This window comes from Giraffa tippelskirchi, chromosome X, assembly GCF_054371585.1.
Source record: "Giraffa tippelskirchi isolate mGirTip1 chromosome X, T2T-mGirTip1v1.2.pri, whole genome shotgun sequence".
Taxonomy (NCBI): Eukaryota; Metazoa; Chordata; class Mammalia; order Artiodactyla; family Giraffidae; genus Giraffa; species Giraffa tippelskirchi.
The window spans coordinates 38,306,983-38,324,544 of NC_137289.1; the positions used below are offsets into that span (position 1 = coordinate 38,306,983).

General features: G+C 38.6%; 1 protein-coding gene across 4 annotated transcripts in view; it reads left to right on the forward strand.

Annotated features, from left to right (window-relative positions):
• LOC145536439 (plastin-3-like) overlaps positions 1 to 17,562 on the forward strand; it is a 37,789-nt gene that overhangs the window by 2,248 nt on the left and 17,979 nt on the right. For 3 of the 4 annotated variants that reach the window (XM_081565818.1, XM_081565815.1, XM_081565817.1), the window contains exons 2-5: positions 791 to 1,098; positions 14,149 to 14,230; positions 15,005 to 15,170; positions 17,078 to 17,220. In XM_081565818.1, coding sequence (XP_081421944.1) covers positions 1,094 to 1,098; positions 14,149 to 14,230; positions 15,005 to 15,170; positions 17,078 to 17,220 — 396 coding nt within the window. In that variant the 5' untranslated portion in view covers positions 791 to 1,093. The remainder of the gene's footprint in view (positions 1 to 790; positions 1,099 to 14,148; positions 14,231 to 15,004; positions 15,171 to 17,077; positions 17,221 to 17,562) is intronic. The other variant, XM_081565819.1, reaches the window with a different exon arrangement.

The following is a 17,562-nucleotide window of genomic DNA, read 5'->3' on the forward strand; positions in this document are numbered from 1 at the left end:
CTGAATGTCAGTCAGCCAGCGGATATCAGTTACAATATGGGAATCGCGCCTCATAACACTGCTACTCTTGATGCAGGGCAGGACTTAAGAAGGAGGAAGCAACTGGGGCAAAGGAGGGAGGCAGGAAGGAGAAGCTGGAGGACAATGAGAAAATAAAACCAATGGCTTCATCACATTGCTTGGATTTGGCCCATTTTACCTTGAGTAACTGGTTGTGTTAGAATATAGTCACCTTTTCTCTGTCCCTACCCATTTTTTCCCTCCCTTTGTCTGTTGTGCCAGGGATACCACCTGGGCCTGGAGATTTCTGTAAATTTTTCAACTACAAGCTCGATTTTTAAATAGATTATCTATTTCTTTTTGGCTCAACTTTGTTAGTTAGTTCCTTTCACCGAAATTGCCAGATGTAGTTATTATAATCATTCACAGAATCCTTTTAATTTCTGTGAGATCTGAAATCTATTTTACTTCCGATATTCGTAAGTGTTGTCTTTAGATATCTTGCTTTTTTTGGTCTACATGAGTAGACGTTTATGAATTTGTATTGATCTTTTGAAAGAGCCAGCTTTGGGTTTTGTTGATCATCTCTACTTTTTTTTTTTTTCTGATATGTGTTCTGATCGCTATTTCCCTTATTTTGCTGACAGTCTCGCTACTAATGAGGTTTACTAAAGTCCCTGAGAGTTTCCCAAGCATAGTGAAAACGGACAGATTCTAGGGCACTATTGTAGCTGCACTAAGTGAGATGCACCGAGTGCGGATCATGAAATCTCCATTTTTCTTTTTTTAGAATTCCTCAGTTCTGATTGACATGGACAACTTGTCTAGGCACTACTAGAGCAGAGGAATGGTCTTATTTTGCCTCCTGCCAGGCTCTGTCTCCACTGGGAGCATGTGTAGGTGACAGGGGTTTGCTGCCTTCTCTGATGCACAAACCCAAGACCTCCAGTCTAGGAGACTCACTGACCTGCTGTCTGCTGTTCTGAGGAGGCTCTCAGACTATCCTTTCTGCAAAACATCCTGATGCAGTCTTGCCAAGCCTCTATCTGAAAGATTTCTGAAGAAATCCGATTTCTATTTCGTGTGCATTTCTATGAGGTAAGATCAATTTGTGTTATGTGGTAGCTGTTATTCTACATATTTTGCCATAGCCGTTGGATCTTAGCCTTGACTGAATAAATACAGAACACACTGAGGTTTCCACAATGCCTCGAGACCGGTGGTTCCCTGACTGCTGGGCGACTCTGAGCAAGTAACATAGTGTCTCTGTGCCTCATTCTTCCATTAGCCACATAGAAGCACTAGCTTGGAGTAAATTTAACTACTTCATGGGGCAGTGTAGAACACTGACCATGTTAAGACAGGGGAAAGTGTCAGAACAGTATGTGCCATATGGTACGTTCCCGGTCAATTCTAGCTGTTGTCATTACTGTAGTTAATATTATTGCTGTTCCACATTTCCCTGGATAGTGCTCCAGGGACACAGTGTCAAGACCACCTTTGACTCACCGCATGGACCTTGCAGCATCACTTCAGCCCTTCAGGGCCTCAAGAATGGATTGTATGAGGCATGGGGGAAGGATTTTTTTTTTTTTTTTTTAGCATAATGAGTATTCGGCTCTTCCTGTGGGGACATTGTGAAGCCTAAATACAACACTGAGGCTTCATCATGTGCTCGTATGGAAAAATTTAGTGCATATTCTCTATGCAGTTACAAGTCTAATGACCCCTTCCTATGATATGTATAATGACAGGAAGTAAGTGGTCACTGGCCAGTTATAGAACTAGAGTATATAAAGTTTTAAAAACCTTACAGAGGGTCATTTAAAGGCCAAGAAACTTCTTCACATAGGTTTTTTTTTATTTTGGCTTTCTTTTTATCAAGTGTAATTCCCCTGTATCAAATTCTGAAAATCTCAATCTAATGAAGATATGAAAATGTTAATAGTCAAACTTTCATCATTAATGCTTTATTTCTTGTTTAGTTTTCACATTGCCAGTTTTAGTGTGTTTCTTATTTCTTCTGCTAATATTCATGATTTTTAATCCAAGGGTAATGGTATGGATATTTTCTGAGGTAAATCATGAGGAGATCGTCAGCCATGATTTTGGATGGAGAGTCTGAGGATGGAACACGGGTGCTAGAGAGCGGAGTTGGGGTGGGAGGGGAAAAGGGTGGGGGCAGGGACGGGGGTGTGAGTACAAGCAGAAACGGAAGTGAAGAGAGGCAGGAAGATAAGCTCACCCTTCTGAACCGTGGTTAGCTCTCCATGTGTGCACGTATAATGAAGTCTTTGAGTACTCATCACAACACTATGAGGTAGCATTTTTAATGCTGTCATCCCTTTCGGCAGCTGAGGAAGCAGAAACACGTAGCGGTTAACGGGTGAATGAATTTACCCAAAGTCACCTCCCTGGCAAGAGCTGAGTCAGATTGGTGCCAGGTGGAGAGGAACAGAGACGTGTTGTATCTGACCCCCAATCTGGAACACATTGCGGTGTCTAGTGTACTCTGGATCAAAAGGCAGATCCACATGTCCATCCGCAGGAAACTTTACCGTGTACGGATTGAACACAGTGTCTCCTAAGTGCATGAAAGACCATGGGATGTCAGGTCAGCATGCACATATCACAGAGAACAGTTCCTGGTCCAAATAATAGATACAGTATCATGAAGACATTAACTCCCCTATCTCATACTTTTTAAAAATGAAGAGAACGGAACCTGGAAGGCAATAGATCACATATTAAGGGGTTTTTTCCCTCTCAATTGTGACATTCTAGGTAATTTCCAAATTAACCTATTTCTAGCTTTTAACAAATATTTATTTTTCATTGATTGATTATTATTTACAGTATTGGTTTGATTTCTGTCACACCTCAACCCGAATTAACCATAGTTTTCGGTGTACATATGTCCCCTCCCTCTTGAATCCCTCCCACTTCCCGCTCATTCCCACCCCTCTAGGTTATTACAGAGCCCCCGTTTGTGTTCCCTGAGTCATACAGCAAATTCCCATTGGCTATCTATTTACATATGTTAATGTATATTCATCCATGCTACTCTCTCCATTTATCTCACCCACTCCCTCTCCTCCCCTACCCTTGTGCACAAGTCTGTTCTCTATGTCTGCGTCTCTATTGCTGCTCTGGGATCAGGTTTATCAGTACCATCCTTCTAGATTCCACATGTATGCGTTAATATACGGTATTTGTTTTTCTCGTTCTAACTTACTTCCCTCTGTATAATAGGCTCTGGGTTCATCCACCTCCTTAGAACTGACCCAGATGCATTCCTTTTTTTCTATGGCTGAGTAGCATTCCATTGTATATACGCACCTCAGCTTCTTTATCCATTCCTCTGTCGATGGACATCTAGCTTGCTTCCATGTCTTGGCTACCGTAAATAGTGCTGGAGTGAACACTGGGGTACGTGTGTCTTTTTCAGCTTTGGTTTTTGGAAGGTCATATGCCTAATAGTGGGATTGCTGGGTCACATGGTGGTTTTATTCCTAGTTTTTTAAGGCATTTCCACACTGTCTTCCATAGTGACTGTATCAATTTACATTCCCACCATCTCTAGCACTTGTTGCTTGTGGACTTTTTGATGATGCCCATTCTGTCTGGTGTGAGGTGATATCACGTTGTAGTTTTGATTTGCATTTCTCTAATAATGAGCTTCTCTGGTGCCTCAGATGGTAGAGAGTCTTCCTGCAGTGCAGGAGCCCCAGGTTCAATCCCTGGGTCAGGAAGATCCCCTGGAGGAAGAAATGGCAACCCACTCCAGTATGCTTGCCTGGAAAATTCCATGGACAGAGGAGCCTGGTGGGCTACAGTCCGTGAGCTTGCAAAGAGTTGGACACGACTGAGCGACTAACACTCTAATCATGAGTGATGGAGAGCATCTCTTCATGTGTTTCTTAGCCATCTCTATGTCTTCTTTGGAGAAATATCTGTTTAGGACTTTTGCCCACTTTTTGACTGGGTTGTTTGTTTCTCTGGTATTGACTTGTATGAGCTGTGTGTATGTTTTGGAAATTAATAGTTTGTCAGTTGTTTCAGTTGCTATTATTTTCTCCCATTCTGAGGGTGGTCTTTTCACTGTGTGTATAGTTTCCTTTGCTATGCAAAAACTTTTAAATTAAATTAGCACCTAGTTATTTATTTTTGTTTTTATTTCCTTTATTCTAGGAGGTTTGTCATAGAGGATTTTACTATGATTTGTGTCATACAGTATTCTGCCTATGTTTTCTTCCTAGAGTTATATAGGTTCTGGTCTTACATTTAGGTCTTTAGTCCATTTTCAGTTTATCTTTGTGTGCGGTGTTAGGAAAGTTATGACCAACCTAGACAGCATGTTAAAAAGCAGAGACATTACTTTGCCAACAAAGGGCCGTCTCGTCAAGGCTATGGTTTTTCCAGTGGTCATGTATGGATGTGAGAATTGGACTATAAAGAAAGCTGAGCGCAGAAGAATTGATGCTTTTGAACTGTGGTGTTGGAGAAGACTCTTGAGAGTCCCTCGGTTTGCAAGGAGATCCAACCAGTCCATCCTAAAGGAGATCAGTCCGGGGTTTTCATTAGAAGGACTGATGTTGAAGCTGAAACTCCAATACTTCGGCCACCTGATGGGAAGAGCTGACTCATTGGAAAAGACCCTGATGCTGGGAAAGTTTGAGGTCAGGAGAAGGGGATGACAGAGGATGAGATGGTTGGATGGCATCACCGACTCAATGGACGTGGGTTTGGGTGGACTCCGGGAGTTAGTGATGGACAGGGAGGCCTGGCGTGCTGCGGTTCATGGGGTCGCAAAGAGTCGCACACAACTGAGCGACTGAACTGAACTGAACTGATGGTGTTAGGAAGTGTTCTAATTTCATTCTTTGCACTGAGTTGTCCAGTTCTTCCAGCACCACTTACTGAAACTGCTGTCTTGTTCCCATTGTATATTCTTGCCTCCTAAGTCAAAGATAAGGTGCCCACATGTGTGTGGGTTTTTCTCTGGGCTTTCTATCTTGTTCCCTTGGCCTTTATTTCTGTTTTTGTGTACTGTCTTGATGACTGTGACTTTGTAGTATAATTTGAAAGCAGGTAAGTTGATTCCTCCCGCTCCATTCTTCTTTCTCAAGATGACTTTGGCTATTCAGGGTCTTTTGTGTTTCCGTACGAACTGTGGCTTTTTTTTTTCTAGTTCTGTGAAAAATGCCATTAGTACTTTGATAGGGATCACATTGAATCTGTAGATTGCATTTGGTAGTATAGTCATTTTCACAATATTGATTCTTTCTACCCAGGAACCTGGATTATCTCTCCATCTGTTTATATCATCTTTGATTTCTTTCATCAAATTATAATTTTCTGTATATAGTTCTTTTGTCTCCTTAGGTAAGTTTATTCCTAGATGTTTTATTCTTTTTGTTGCAGTGGTGAATGGAATTGATTCCTTAATTTCTCTTTCTGATTTTTCATTGTTAGTATGTAGGAATGCAAATGATTTCTGTGTATTGATTTTGTATCCTCCGACTTTGCTAAATTCACTGGTTAGCTCTAGTAATTTTCTGATAGTATCATGGTATTCTATGTACAGCATCACGTCATCTGCAAACAGTGAGTGTTATACTTTCTTCTCTTCCGATCTGGATTCCTTTTATTTCTTTTTCATCTCTGATTGTTGTAGCTAGGACTTCCAAAACTATGCTGAATAATAGTGGTGAAAGTGGACACCCTTGTCTTGTTCCTGATCTTAGGGGGAATGCTTTCAGTTTTTCACCATTGAGAATAATATTTGCTGTGGGCTTATCATATGTGGCCTTTACTATGTTGAGGTAGGTTCCTTCTATGCCCATTTCTTGAAGAGTTTTAATCAGAGCCAATGCCCCCACAGACTGAGGGGTCCACAGGTCATGATTTTAGAGCCCCCACCACTTGATTTACACTGGGTGACTCTGCAAACCCTCCAACCCCTCTTGCGGATACAAACACACACAACAGCACAGCAGAAATTGTGAGCCTGTCTTTGTCTCCTGAGGTAATTGCAGATTTGTGGACTCACTACCCAGAGTTGTCACTGGCCATCCTTTGCTCATTCTTGTCCTGAACAGGGTCACCGCAGAGATGCGTGGACCAGTCTCCCCTAGACTGTGGACGTCTCCTGCCTCCTCTTCTCGTTGTTAGACATCTCATGTTCTTTCGCCTTCATCTCCCATGTCAGCAGGGGGCTGGGCCCATGCACATACACGCAAACACAGGTGACACAAGCACACACCTGTACACACGCATGTGCAAGGCACAGGGACACAAACAGGGAACAAATGTGTCAGTACCTGAAGAACCAGTGGTTCACACGAAATGCAGTGATTTCATATTTCTCATAGGAAAATCCATTCTGATCTTCAAATGTGAAATATACAGAAGTCCAACTTCCATGAAAGAGTGTTCAAGCCTAGATTTTGATAGAAGAAATACAAAGAATTCCATATTTTGCGAAGAAGCAGTGGTGCACATATTTTCATTTGTGAAACAGAGAGAACTCCAATACCATATAGGTTCTCCATATCTTAAGAAAACCAACGCCATGATTTTCGTCTGTGAAATATAGAGATTTCCATATTTAATGTAAGGAAGTCACCACCCAGATTGTCATATATGAGGTATAGAAAATACCATATTTCATGTAAGAAACTCAGCATCCAGATTTTCCTAAAGTGAAATACAAAAAGTTCAATATTTCATGATGTAAATTCAGCACTGACATTTTCATATGTAAAATATAGAGAATTCCATTTTTAACTGAGTAAAATTTCACCCTGATTTTCATATGTGAAATATACCGAATTCCATAGTTTAGGTAGTAATATTGGTGCACAGATTTTGATATCCAGAATATACACAATTCCGGATTGTACATGGGTAAATTAGCACCCAGTTTTTCATGTGTGACATACATAATGTTAAGTACTGCCTAGAGGAAAATTTGAGCAGAGATTTTCCTATATGATATATAGAAGATTTCATATTTTGTGGTAAATGGGTGTCCAGGTTTCACATGTGATTCTATAGAGAGAACTCCACATTTCATGTGGGAAAATTGGCAACTGTATTTTCATATATGAAATATAGACTTCAGGGTTTTTTTGTATGAATGTCTGGGATGGGATTTCCTTATATGAAAGATGAAAAATTTCTTATGTCATGTGTGAAAATCTGTTCACTGATTAATATATGTGAAAAGTAGAGATTTCATATTTCATGTAGGTAAAGTTTTTCCCAGTGTTGTATAATGTGAAATATAGACAGTTACATATTTATGTAATAAAATCATAAGATTTTCATATATGAAAAATACAGAATCCCATGTATCAATATAGCAGAAAAACCCTTCCTCCAATTATCACCTGTAAAATATACAGAAGTCCATATTTCATTTAGGAAAACTTCTAATGTGATGTCCACATGCAAAACACAAAATTCCACATTCACATTTGAGAAACTGTGCCTACAAAACCCATGCTAATATTTTAATATGTGAAGTTTAGGGAATTTAATATTTAGTGTAGGAAAATGAAAGTCTATATTTTCAAATGCTAAACACAGAGAATTCCATATACCATGTAGGAAAATGTGCAGCCAATATTTATAAATGCGATACGAAGAATTGAACATTTCATTTGTGAAATGTAGAGAAATACATATATTGTAGAACACACAACGCCAATATTTTCATATGTGAAATATAGATTAGTCTATATTTAAATCAAGGAAATCTGTGCTCAGATCTTTTATATGGAATGTAAAGAGTACCACACCTCATGTAAGACAAGCTCTATCTAGATTTTCATTTGTGAAATGTACACATTTCGTATTTCTGGAATGAATATTTGCTACTGGAATTTCATATTTGAATGATAGAGAATTGTACATCTCTTGTCAGAAAATTTAATTGAGAAATTCATTTATGAAAGTAGAATTCCATGATTCAGCAGGAAAATGGATACTCAAATTTTCCTATGTGAATAATACAGAATTCCCTATGCATGCAGGAAAATACGTGCACATATATCCATATGTGAAGCAAGCAATATTTCATATATCATGACCAAACATATACAGCTAGATTTTCAGACATGAAATACAGATTTCATACTTCCTGGAGAAAATTCTGTACCCATATTTTCGTGTATGAAATATAGAAAGTTACATATTTCCTGTAGGAAAGTCATCTTTCAGGCTTTCCTATATGAAATATAGAGAATTCCATATTTGAAGTGGGAAAATCTGCACTAATACTTTAATACAAGAAATGTACAGAATTTCATATTTCATGTAGAAAATCTGCACCTAGATTTTCAAATGTGAAATATAAAGAATTCCATTGTTCGTCAAGTTAACCTGCCCTCATGTCTTGAAAGGGACATACAGAGAATTCCATATTTCATGTGGGAGAATCTAAACCAAGATATTCATATATGACATGTAGCGAATTGCACATATTATGGAGCAAAATCAGGGTCCACATGTCATATAGGAAATATAGGGATTCTATATTTCATAGAAGCATATCTAAGGTAAGTTTTCCATATTTGAAACATAGAAAATTCCATAATTCATGTAAAAAATTTGAACTCAAATTTTCGTATCTAAAATATACACGTTTCATATGTCATGTAAGAAAATCTGTACCCTGGTTTTCATATGAGAAATGAACAAACGTCCATATTTCATCTCAAAACTTCCTCATCTTGTTTTTACTTGGGAAATATAGAGAGTTCCATATATTTTCTAAAATATCTGGCCTGAGAGTCCCACATACGAAACGTGGAAAATTTCATATGTGATGCGTGAATATCTGTACACTGATTTCTATATGTGAAATATAGAGATGTCATAGTTCAAGTAGGAAAATCTGTTCCCAGATATCTATATGTGAAATTAGAATTACATATTCTATGTCAAAAAATCATAATTAAGGTTTTCTTATATGAAATATGCAGAATCCCATATAGCAATATAGCAGAAAATCTACACTTAACTTATCATCTGTAAGATATACATGATTTCATACTTCATTTAGGAAAATCTGCACTCAGATTTCCACACGTGAATCATACAGAATTATATAATTTCACAGTTGAAAACCTAGGCCCACAACACCTGTGCCAATATTTTAATATGAGTTCTAAGGAGAATTTAATATTTAATGTAGGTTACTGAATGTCTATATTTTCCAAAGAGAAACACAAGAGAATTCCATATGTCATGTGCAGAATGTGCACACAGATTTTAATAAGTGTAAAATAAAACATTCAGTATTTAAGCAGGAAAACCTTTTTCCAGATTTTCATATAGCATATTGCATGTTTCATGCAGGAAAACCTGTGTCTAGATTTTCAAATGGGAAATATAGAGAGTTACATATTTAGTGTAGAAACATCAGCACCCATGTTTTCATATGTGAAATACAGAGTATCCCCAAACAAGGAGATCTGTGTCCATATTTCTTTATGTGAAATATGAAATATACCAACTTTCATGTAGGAAAATCTTTACCTAGATGATCATTTATGAGATGTACAAATTTCCTAGTTCAGTAATGAAAATTTGCCTCGGTGTTTCATATTTGGACTATGGAGAATTATATACTTCATGTCCGAAAATCTTAAGTGAGATTTTCATTAGAAAACTGCAAAATATTCCATACTTTATTCAGGAAAACATGTGCTCAAATTTTCCTATGTGAAGAATACAGCATTCCATATTTATGTAGGGAAAAGAGTGCAGAGATATCCAGATGTGAAACATACAATAGTCCATCTATCATGACCAAAAATATACAGCTAGATTTCCAAACATAAATACAGATATCAAATTTAATGTAGAAAAAACTACACCCATAACTCATATGTGATATAGAGAAAATTGCATATTTCATCATTCAGGAAAATCATCATTCAGGTTTATATATGCATAAAGCAGGGCATTCAAAACCAGTGCTCTGGAACAACCCATAGGAATAGGGTGGGGAGGGAGGTGAGTGGGGCTTAAGGATGTGTGGGACACATGTATACCTATGGCTCATTAATGTTGATATATGGCAAAAAGCATCACAATATTGTACAGTAATTATCCTCCAGTTAATACAAATAACTTAATTTGAATTCAAAAACGAAAAAAGTGGAAGGAACTCTACTCAGTGCTCTGTGGTGACCTAAATGGGAAGACAATCCAAAAATGAAGGGATCTATGTATGCCTATAATAGATTGACTTAGATGTACAACGGAAACTAATATAAGATGGTAAAGCAACTCCATTCCAATAAAAATTGTTTTCAAAATATAACAATTCAACTATAGCTCCAGCAGTGAATGAATAAATGGTTCCCCCATTTGCAATATATATGTCTGAGGGGACATTATGCTTTTTAAGTATAATATTTCAGTTAGAGGAAGATAAAAACTATATCATCACATGATATTGTTAGTTAATTTACCTGAGTTATAGAAACAGAGTAGAATGTGATTATCTTGGGCTAGTGGAAATAGACCATGATGGTCTAAGTTACCCACTTTCAGTCAAAGTTTGTATAATCTCACCAAGGAAGATACTGTAATAGGGGCAAGATGGGCATGGAGCTGCCGTCCTTAGCTAAAGACCATAGAGGTTAGAAGACCAGGTCCACCAATAGTCAGCCTCTCAGCAGAGTGTAGTAAAAGGTATATTTCAGCCTTCGTCCATGGCCCTCCAGGTCCTCTGGCCTTGGTCTGGGTAGCAAGGGGTGGAGCCTGGGGACAGGCCAAAGGCCGAGTCTTGCAGAGGTCCAGAGACCTTGCTAGAGACACTCACTGGCCTGGCCCAGGGTTCAGAGCACTAGGCAACCTACCTCTGCCATCCCCACCTCCATGACTCAACGCTTGCAATAATCTGATTGGGTCAGAGTCTACAAGACCCAGCTTCCCCCCCAAAGTTAGGGTAGACTGAGAAGACTGAGGGCAACTGTGGGCTGGGCACCTGGCTCCCTCCTTTAAGGTGGCTGGGCAGGGTATGGGGACCTTGGTAAGAGGAGGGCCCAGAGACTGAGAGCTGCATCTTCAGCTGTGACTGGCCACTGGTGGGAGGACCAAGACTGGGTGCTGGATGAATGCTCTCAGGCAGGATAATCAGCTTGCCCAGGAAGCCCCTCCTCCTAAACAGGACCTTGGAGTGTGAAAGTCAAGCTTGGAATCTTACCTTTCAGCATTGAGACTAATATTTGTTTTGCTAGAGGTTTACAGGAACACAGTTACCTCACTATGACTTTTCTTCAAGAATAGAATATCTGACAGCAAGAAGGTTGTCAGAGCTAATCACATTCCTCCCTCAAGTTTTGTATAAGTGGGCATTCTTGAAAGTGTTTGGAAAGTTCAGGATTGTTAAAGGCATAAGCCACCCATCTCCTTGCATGGCCCTGCAAGAAAATGCTCTCTTCCTTAAACTGCAATGTTCTGATGTTGTTTGTCTAACTAACCCATGGGTACATCAGTTCAGTTCAGTTTATTCAGTCAGTCAATGTCAGTCGTGTCCGACTCTTTGCGACCCCTTGGACGGCAGCACGCCAGGCCTCCCTGTCCATCACCAACTCCCGGAGTTTCCCCAAACTCATGTCCATTGAGTTGGTGATACCATCCAACCATCTCATCCTCTGCCGTCCCCTTCTCCTCCCACCTTCAATCTTTCCCAGCATCAGGGTCTTTTCAAATGAGTCAGATCTTCGCATCAGGTGGCCAAAGTACTGGAGTTCCAGCTTCAACATCACTCCTTCCAATGAACACCCAGGGCTGATCTCCTTTAGGATGGACTGGTTGGATCTTCTTGCTGTCCAAGGGTCTCTCAAGAGTCTTCCCCAACACCACAGTTCAAAAGCATCAATTCTTCCACGCTCAGCTTTCGTTATAGTCCAACTCTCACATCCATACATGACTCCTGGAGAAACCAAAGCCTTGACTAGATGGACCTTTGTTGGCAAAGTAATGTCTCTGCTTTTTAATATGCTGTCTAGGTTGGTCATAGCTTTTCTTCCAAGGAGTAAGCATCTTTTAATTTCCTGGCTGAAGTCACAATCTGCAGTGATTTTGGAGCCCAAAAATATAAAGTCTGCCACTGTTTCCACTCTTTCCCCATCTATTTGCCATGAAGTGATGGTACCAGACGGCATGAGTTCTCTGAATGTTTAAGCAAACTTTTTCACTCTCCTCTTTCACTTTCATTAAGAGGCTCTTTAGTTCTTCTTCACTTTGTGCCATAAGGGTGGTGTCATCTTTATATCTGAGGTTATTGATATTTCTCCCGGTAATCTTGATTCCAGCATGTGCTTCATCCAGCCCAGCGTTTCTCATGATGTACTCTGCATATAAGTTAAATAAGCAGGGTGACAATATACAGCCTTGATATACTCCTTTTCCTATTTGGAACCAGTCTGTTGTTCCATGTCCGGTTCTAACTGTTGCTCCCTGATCTGCATACCGATTTCTCAAGAGGCAGATCAGGTGGGCTGGGGTTCCCTTCTCTTTCAGAATTTTCCACAGTTTATTGTGATCCACACAAAGGCTTTGGCATAGTCAATAAAGCAGAAATAGATGTTCTTCTGGAACTCTCTTGCTTTTTCGATGATCCAGCAGATGTTGGCAATTTGATCTCTGGTTCCTCTGCCTTTTCTAAAACCAGCTCAAATATCTGGAAGTTCACGGTTCACGTATTGCTGAAGCCTGGCTTGGAGAATTTTGAGCATTACTTTACTGGTGTGTGAGATGAGTGCAATTGTGCGGTAGTTGGAGCATTCTTTGGCATTGCCTTTCTTTGGGATTGAAATGAAAACTGACCTTTTCCATAGTAGGGAAGAAGTATTAAAAAAAAAAGGTACTTGACTGCTTTGCATTTCAGGATCCATCCATTATGATCCCCATATTATTGTGCTTGCTCAGAAATTTGTTGTGAGCATTGAGTAAGTACATATTGGAACACTTAGAACAGTACAGTGGGTATATTTCTGATGACAGTGTACAATATATAAAATTTGTTTTTTTCCAATACGGTCATTTTGGTTATTTAAAAAGATGATTTCTAAAAATGTGAGATACCCTTTTACTTGCCACTTATAGGCTGTAAAGAAATAATTTCCCATATATTTTAATAGAGAGACTCATATGATACTATTTGTTTAATATTTAAATTTTGCATGGAAATAAGCACGGTTTTCTCTATGCAAAATAACTTGTTTTAGGACAGTAGTATAAACATCTAAAATGTTAGAGTCTAACTCCAAATTTTACCAAATGAGGTTGTTCTAAGTCAGATCCTGCCCTAATTAATACAACTTTTCTTTCTATCGATATTATCACTGTATTTTCAGCACCAAATATGGTACCTGGTGCATCATCTGCTACTGCTACTGCTAAGTCGCGTCAGTCGTGTCCGACTCTGTGCGACCTCATAGACGGCAGCCCACCAGGCTCCCCTGTCCCTGGGATTCTCCAGGCAAGAGTACTGGAGTGGGTTGCCATTTCCTTCTCCAGGGCATGAAAGTGAAAAGTGAAAGTGGAGTCACTCAGTCGTGTCCGACTCAGTGACCCCATGGACTGCAGCCCGCCAGGCTCCTCCATCCATGGGATTTTCCAGGCAAGAGTACTGGAGTGGGGTGCCATTGCCTTCTCCAGGTGCATCATCTAGGTACTCAATAAATATTTGGTGAATGAAAGAATCTCATGCTCAACTAATTTTCAGTCTTTGTAGATGAAATCATTTTAATTATACATTATATGATCTAACAGAGAGATTCAGTTCCAATGTGGGATATTATCTGTTTTTAACACTTACTCAACAAAGTTTTTAATATCCAAGTAATTCATTCTTCTAAAAGAATGTGAGAAGTACAAAACATTAAATAAGAAAATATGCCCCAATCCCCAACTCAGAAATATTCAACTACTATAAGCACTTTGGTCTTTCCTTTATTTGCATTTTTATATGTATGGTTTTTTGATCAACCTGACTAAAGTCATACATTGCTTTTTTTTCAGATTACATGAGATAGATATTATAATAAGCCTTAAAATATTTGTGAATATTTATGGATTATTTAAAAAATAAGTCAACTTATTTTAAAATTTCTGTTTCAGTAAAATGATCAACCTTTCAGTTCCTGATACAATTGATGAGAGAGCAATCAACAAGAAGAAACTCACACCATTCATCATTCAGGTATGCACTCTTCTCCTCTCCTTCCATGAAACTATTATTTGAGGACCTGTTTTACAGACTGAAGGCTCTGCATTTTGCATTGTCTCATTTAATTCTTACAACAGCTCTGAGTTGAGGATTATTTTCCAGATTTCATAGAAGCTGAGATGCAGAAAGATTTCAGAGCTGTACCAAGGTTAATAGTGCTGGAACTAAAGTTCAAATCCAGGTGTAACTGCAAAGCCCTATATTCTTTTCATTACATTTTGCGTTCAAACATACAGAAATAAGCAAGCATGTTTAAGCTCTTAGTTAATTAGCATGCTTGAAGAATAGAAGGCTTTTATTTTCCATCTCGTATTAGGGCGTTATATAGCAGTATTTCCTCATGCAAGGCCATCTCTTGGGATGAGGAGATTCAGAACTTCTAGAACTCTCATGTGTATTCAGTAGACCTCTCATTTAGGCATTTTAAAAAATTCAACACATAACCCACATGGATATACTTACTCTAGTAACTCAGCCTTTTCCTTTAGGGTCGGTATCTTTCAATCGAGGCTAACTAAAAATGCTGTTAACTTGCCTTGGAAATCTGGAAAAGACTATAAAAATGAGGATAGATTTGTTTTAGCTATGCTTTTAACACCAAAGCTTGGATATTACTTTCTGTGGATCATGTATGGGTAAACTTAATACATAATGTCATTACTGAGTGTTATTTCAGTGAAGGGAGAAAAAGACTGTAAAAAAACAGAAAGGTCAAGAAGCAAGTGTTATAAATTGGCTGTCTTGCAGGAAAACTTGAACTTGGCACTGAATTCAGCTTCTGCCATTGGATGTCATGTTGTGAACATTGGTGCAGAGGATTTGAGGGCTGGGAAGCCTCACCTGGTTTTGGGACTGCTGTGGCAGATCATTAAGATCGGTTTGTTTGCTGACATTGAATTAAGCAGGAATGAAGGTAATGAAACACAGTCATGATCTTGAAAATTGTTTATTGGTTATTTTTTTCTAGTCATGCAGACTGTCACGCTTTCACCTAATTGAGGTGATTAGATGATAATTAGAATTAACAGAAGGTAATGTTATAGTGTTATTCAGGAAAACAGCCTAATTATAACTTTCTTCTTTAGTAGTAATTAACATTTGTCTGGCTCTTTAGAATTCATTTCACAATAAAGACACGAAAACCCAGAGAGTTTAAGGAATTTGTGCAAAGTTCTTTTCTGCTCTACTCACATAGTCCCCACCCCATTACCACCCTCAGGCACACCATCTCCTATTAATTTTAATACCTTTTCTATTCTATTATAGATTTAAGACTCTTCAAAAATATTCTAACCTGCCCTTGATGGTCTCATATTTCCTGAATTAGCAGAAGCACCGTTTTTATAGCATAGGGTTTGATATCACATCATAGACTTGTAGAATGTATAAGCATATGTGATACAATTGTCCTAAGGTCCTAGGAAGTGCTACACTGTCCTCTCCTTTTGAAGTTTAAAATATTAAGCATCACTCCAAATATTCACGTTTTTTTCCGGAAATCACCATATCAATCTTCAGTTACTTTGGGGGAAGAATATATATTGGGAGTTCTCAGTATTTCAGGGTCTCACAATACCTGTCAACAGTCCTATTCTGCACATTTATCCAAGACTTTATGATACTTAAAATTTTCAGTCCACTCAAAGTGGGCTGTATTTAAACAAATAAAATTTTTCTAGTTGCTAGCCTCTTCAGAGCAGTGTTTATCTTGTTAGAGTTAAAGTCCATTGAACAAGGAAAGGAAGACAACAAAATTAAACTACATTGGCTCATGTAATAAGTCAAATGATTTATCTCTGACAAGGTCTCAGGTGCAGGGAGGTCAGGCTGTTTAATCCTTTCCAGCCTTTTGACTTGGAGATGGAGAGCATGAGGAGGTTTCTGTACAAGTGACAATGTTGCCTCTGCCTTTACTTAAATCCCTCAGTGCCAGAGTGACATGGTGTGAAGTGGAGTCTATGAAAGATGAAGTTTGCCCATTAGAGATATTACTTAGACCTCTTTGGAAGTCAGGCAGTTTTAGTCTTCTTGTTCAGTGTAAATCTCCTTTTATCCTATGGGAGGGAATTATTGCATAAGGACTATACAACTTCTCCATAAAAACAGTACCTAAATTTAGACAATTCTCTGTGCAGATGCCCAAGCTTCTACCTCTTATCTCTGGGGATATTTAACCAAAAACCCTTGGCTTCTTCTGCACATTTAATTCAATAACAAAAAAGTGTTGAGGAACCTTTACATATTAGGTGCTATAGACAATGTAAAGTTGAATTCTTTTTCTTTAAAAACAGGTATGGCAAAAGCCACTACAATATTGTAAAGTAATTAGCCTCCAATTAAATTAATTTAAAAAACCAGGTGTAACATTTCAAGAGTTAGTTATGCTTAAATATAAATACCATAGGGTTTGAATACTCTTTAAATCAAAAGGCTCCAAAGTTTTAAACATACTCCCCCAAGCCTCTGATTTTAATATTATTTAAGAATAGTTTATGTAAATATATGACATAATGTAACAATGTTCAACTTAAAGCTAGAACTTACTTGGTATTTGGAATGTGATGAATAATCAAGATGTTAAAATATGTAATGCTGTGTATTCTTATAATTAAGTGTTTCTATCTGTATCATCTTATAACTCATTATATACTTTCATTTATCTTTATTATTAGACTGTGAGTACCTGAAAACCAGGAACTAGGTCACAGTACTTTTTGTACCTCTGTTACTTACTTAACAGAGTGTCAAAAGACTCAATAAACATGTAATGACTGTTACCATATAATGTATCGGTTGGGTTTTTCTTTTTTTCCTTTGTAGCCTTGGCTGCTTTACTTCGAGATGGTGAGACTTTGGAGGAGCTTATGAAATTATCTCCAGAAGAGCTTCTGCTTAGATGGGCAAATTTTCATTTGGAAAACTCAGGCTGGCAGAAAATCAACAATTTTAGTGCTGACATCAAGGTAACTGTTTAGTTAAATACTTCAGTTCAGTTCAGCTGCTCAGTTGTGTCCGACTCCTTGTGACCCCATGAGCCGCAGCACGCCAGGCCTCCCTGTCCATCACCAACTCCCAGAATCCACCCAAACCCATGTCCATTCAGTCGGTGAAGCCATCCAACCATCTCATCCTCTGTCGTCCCCTTCTCTTCCTGCCCTCAATCTTTCCCAGCATCAGGGTCTTTTCCAATGAGTTAACTCCTTGCATCAGGTGGCCAAAGTATTGGAGTTTCAGCTTCAACATCAGTCCTTCCAATGAACACCCAGGACTGATCTCCTTTAGGATGGACTGGTTGGATCTCCTTG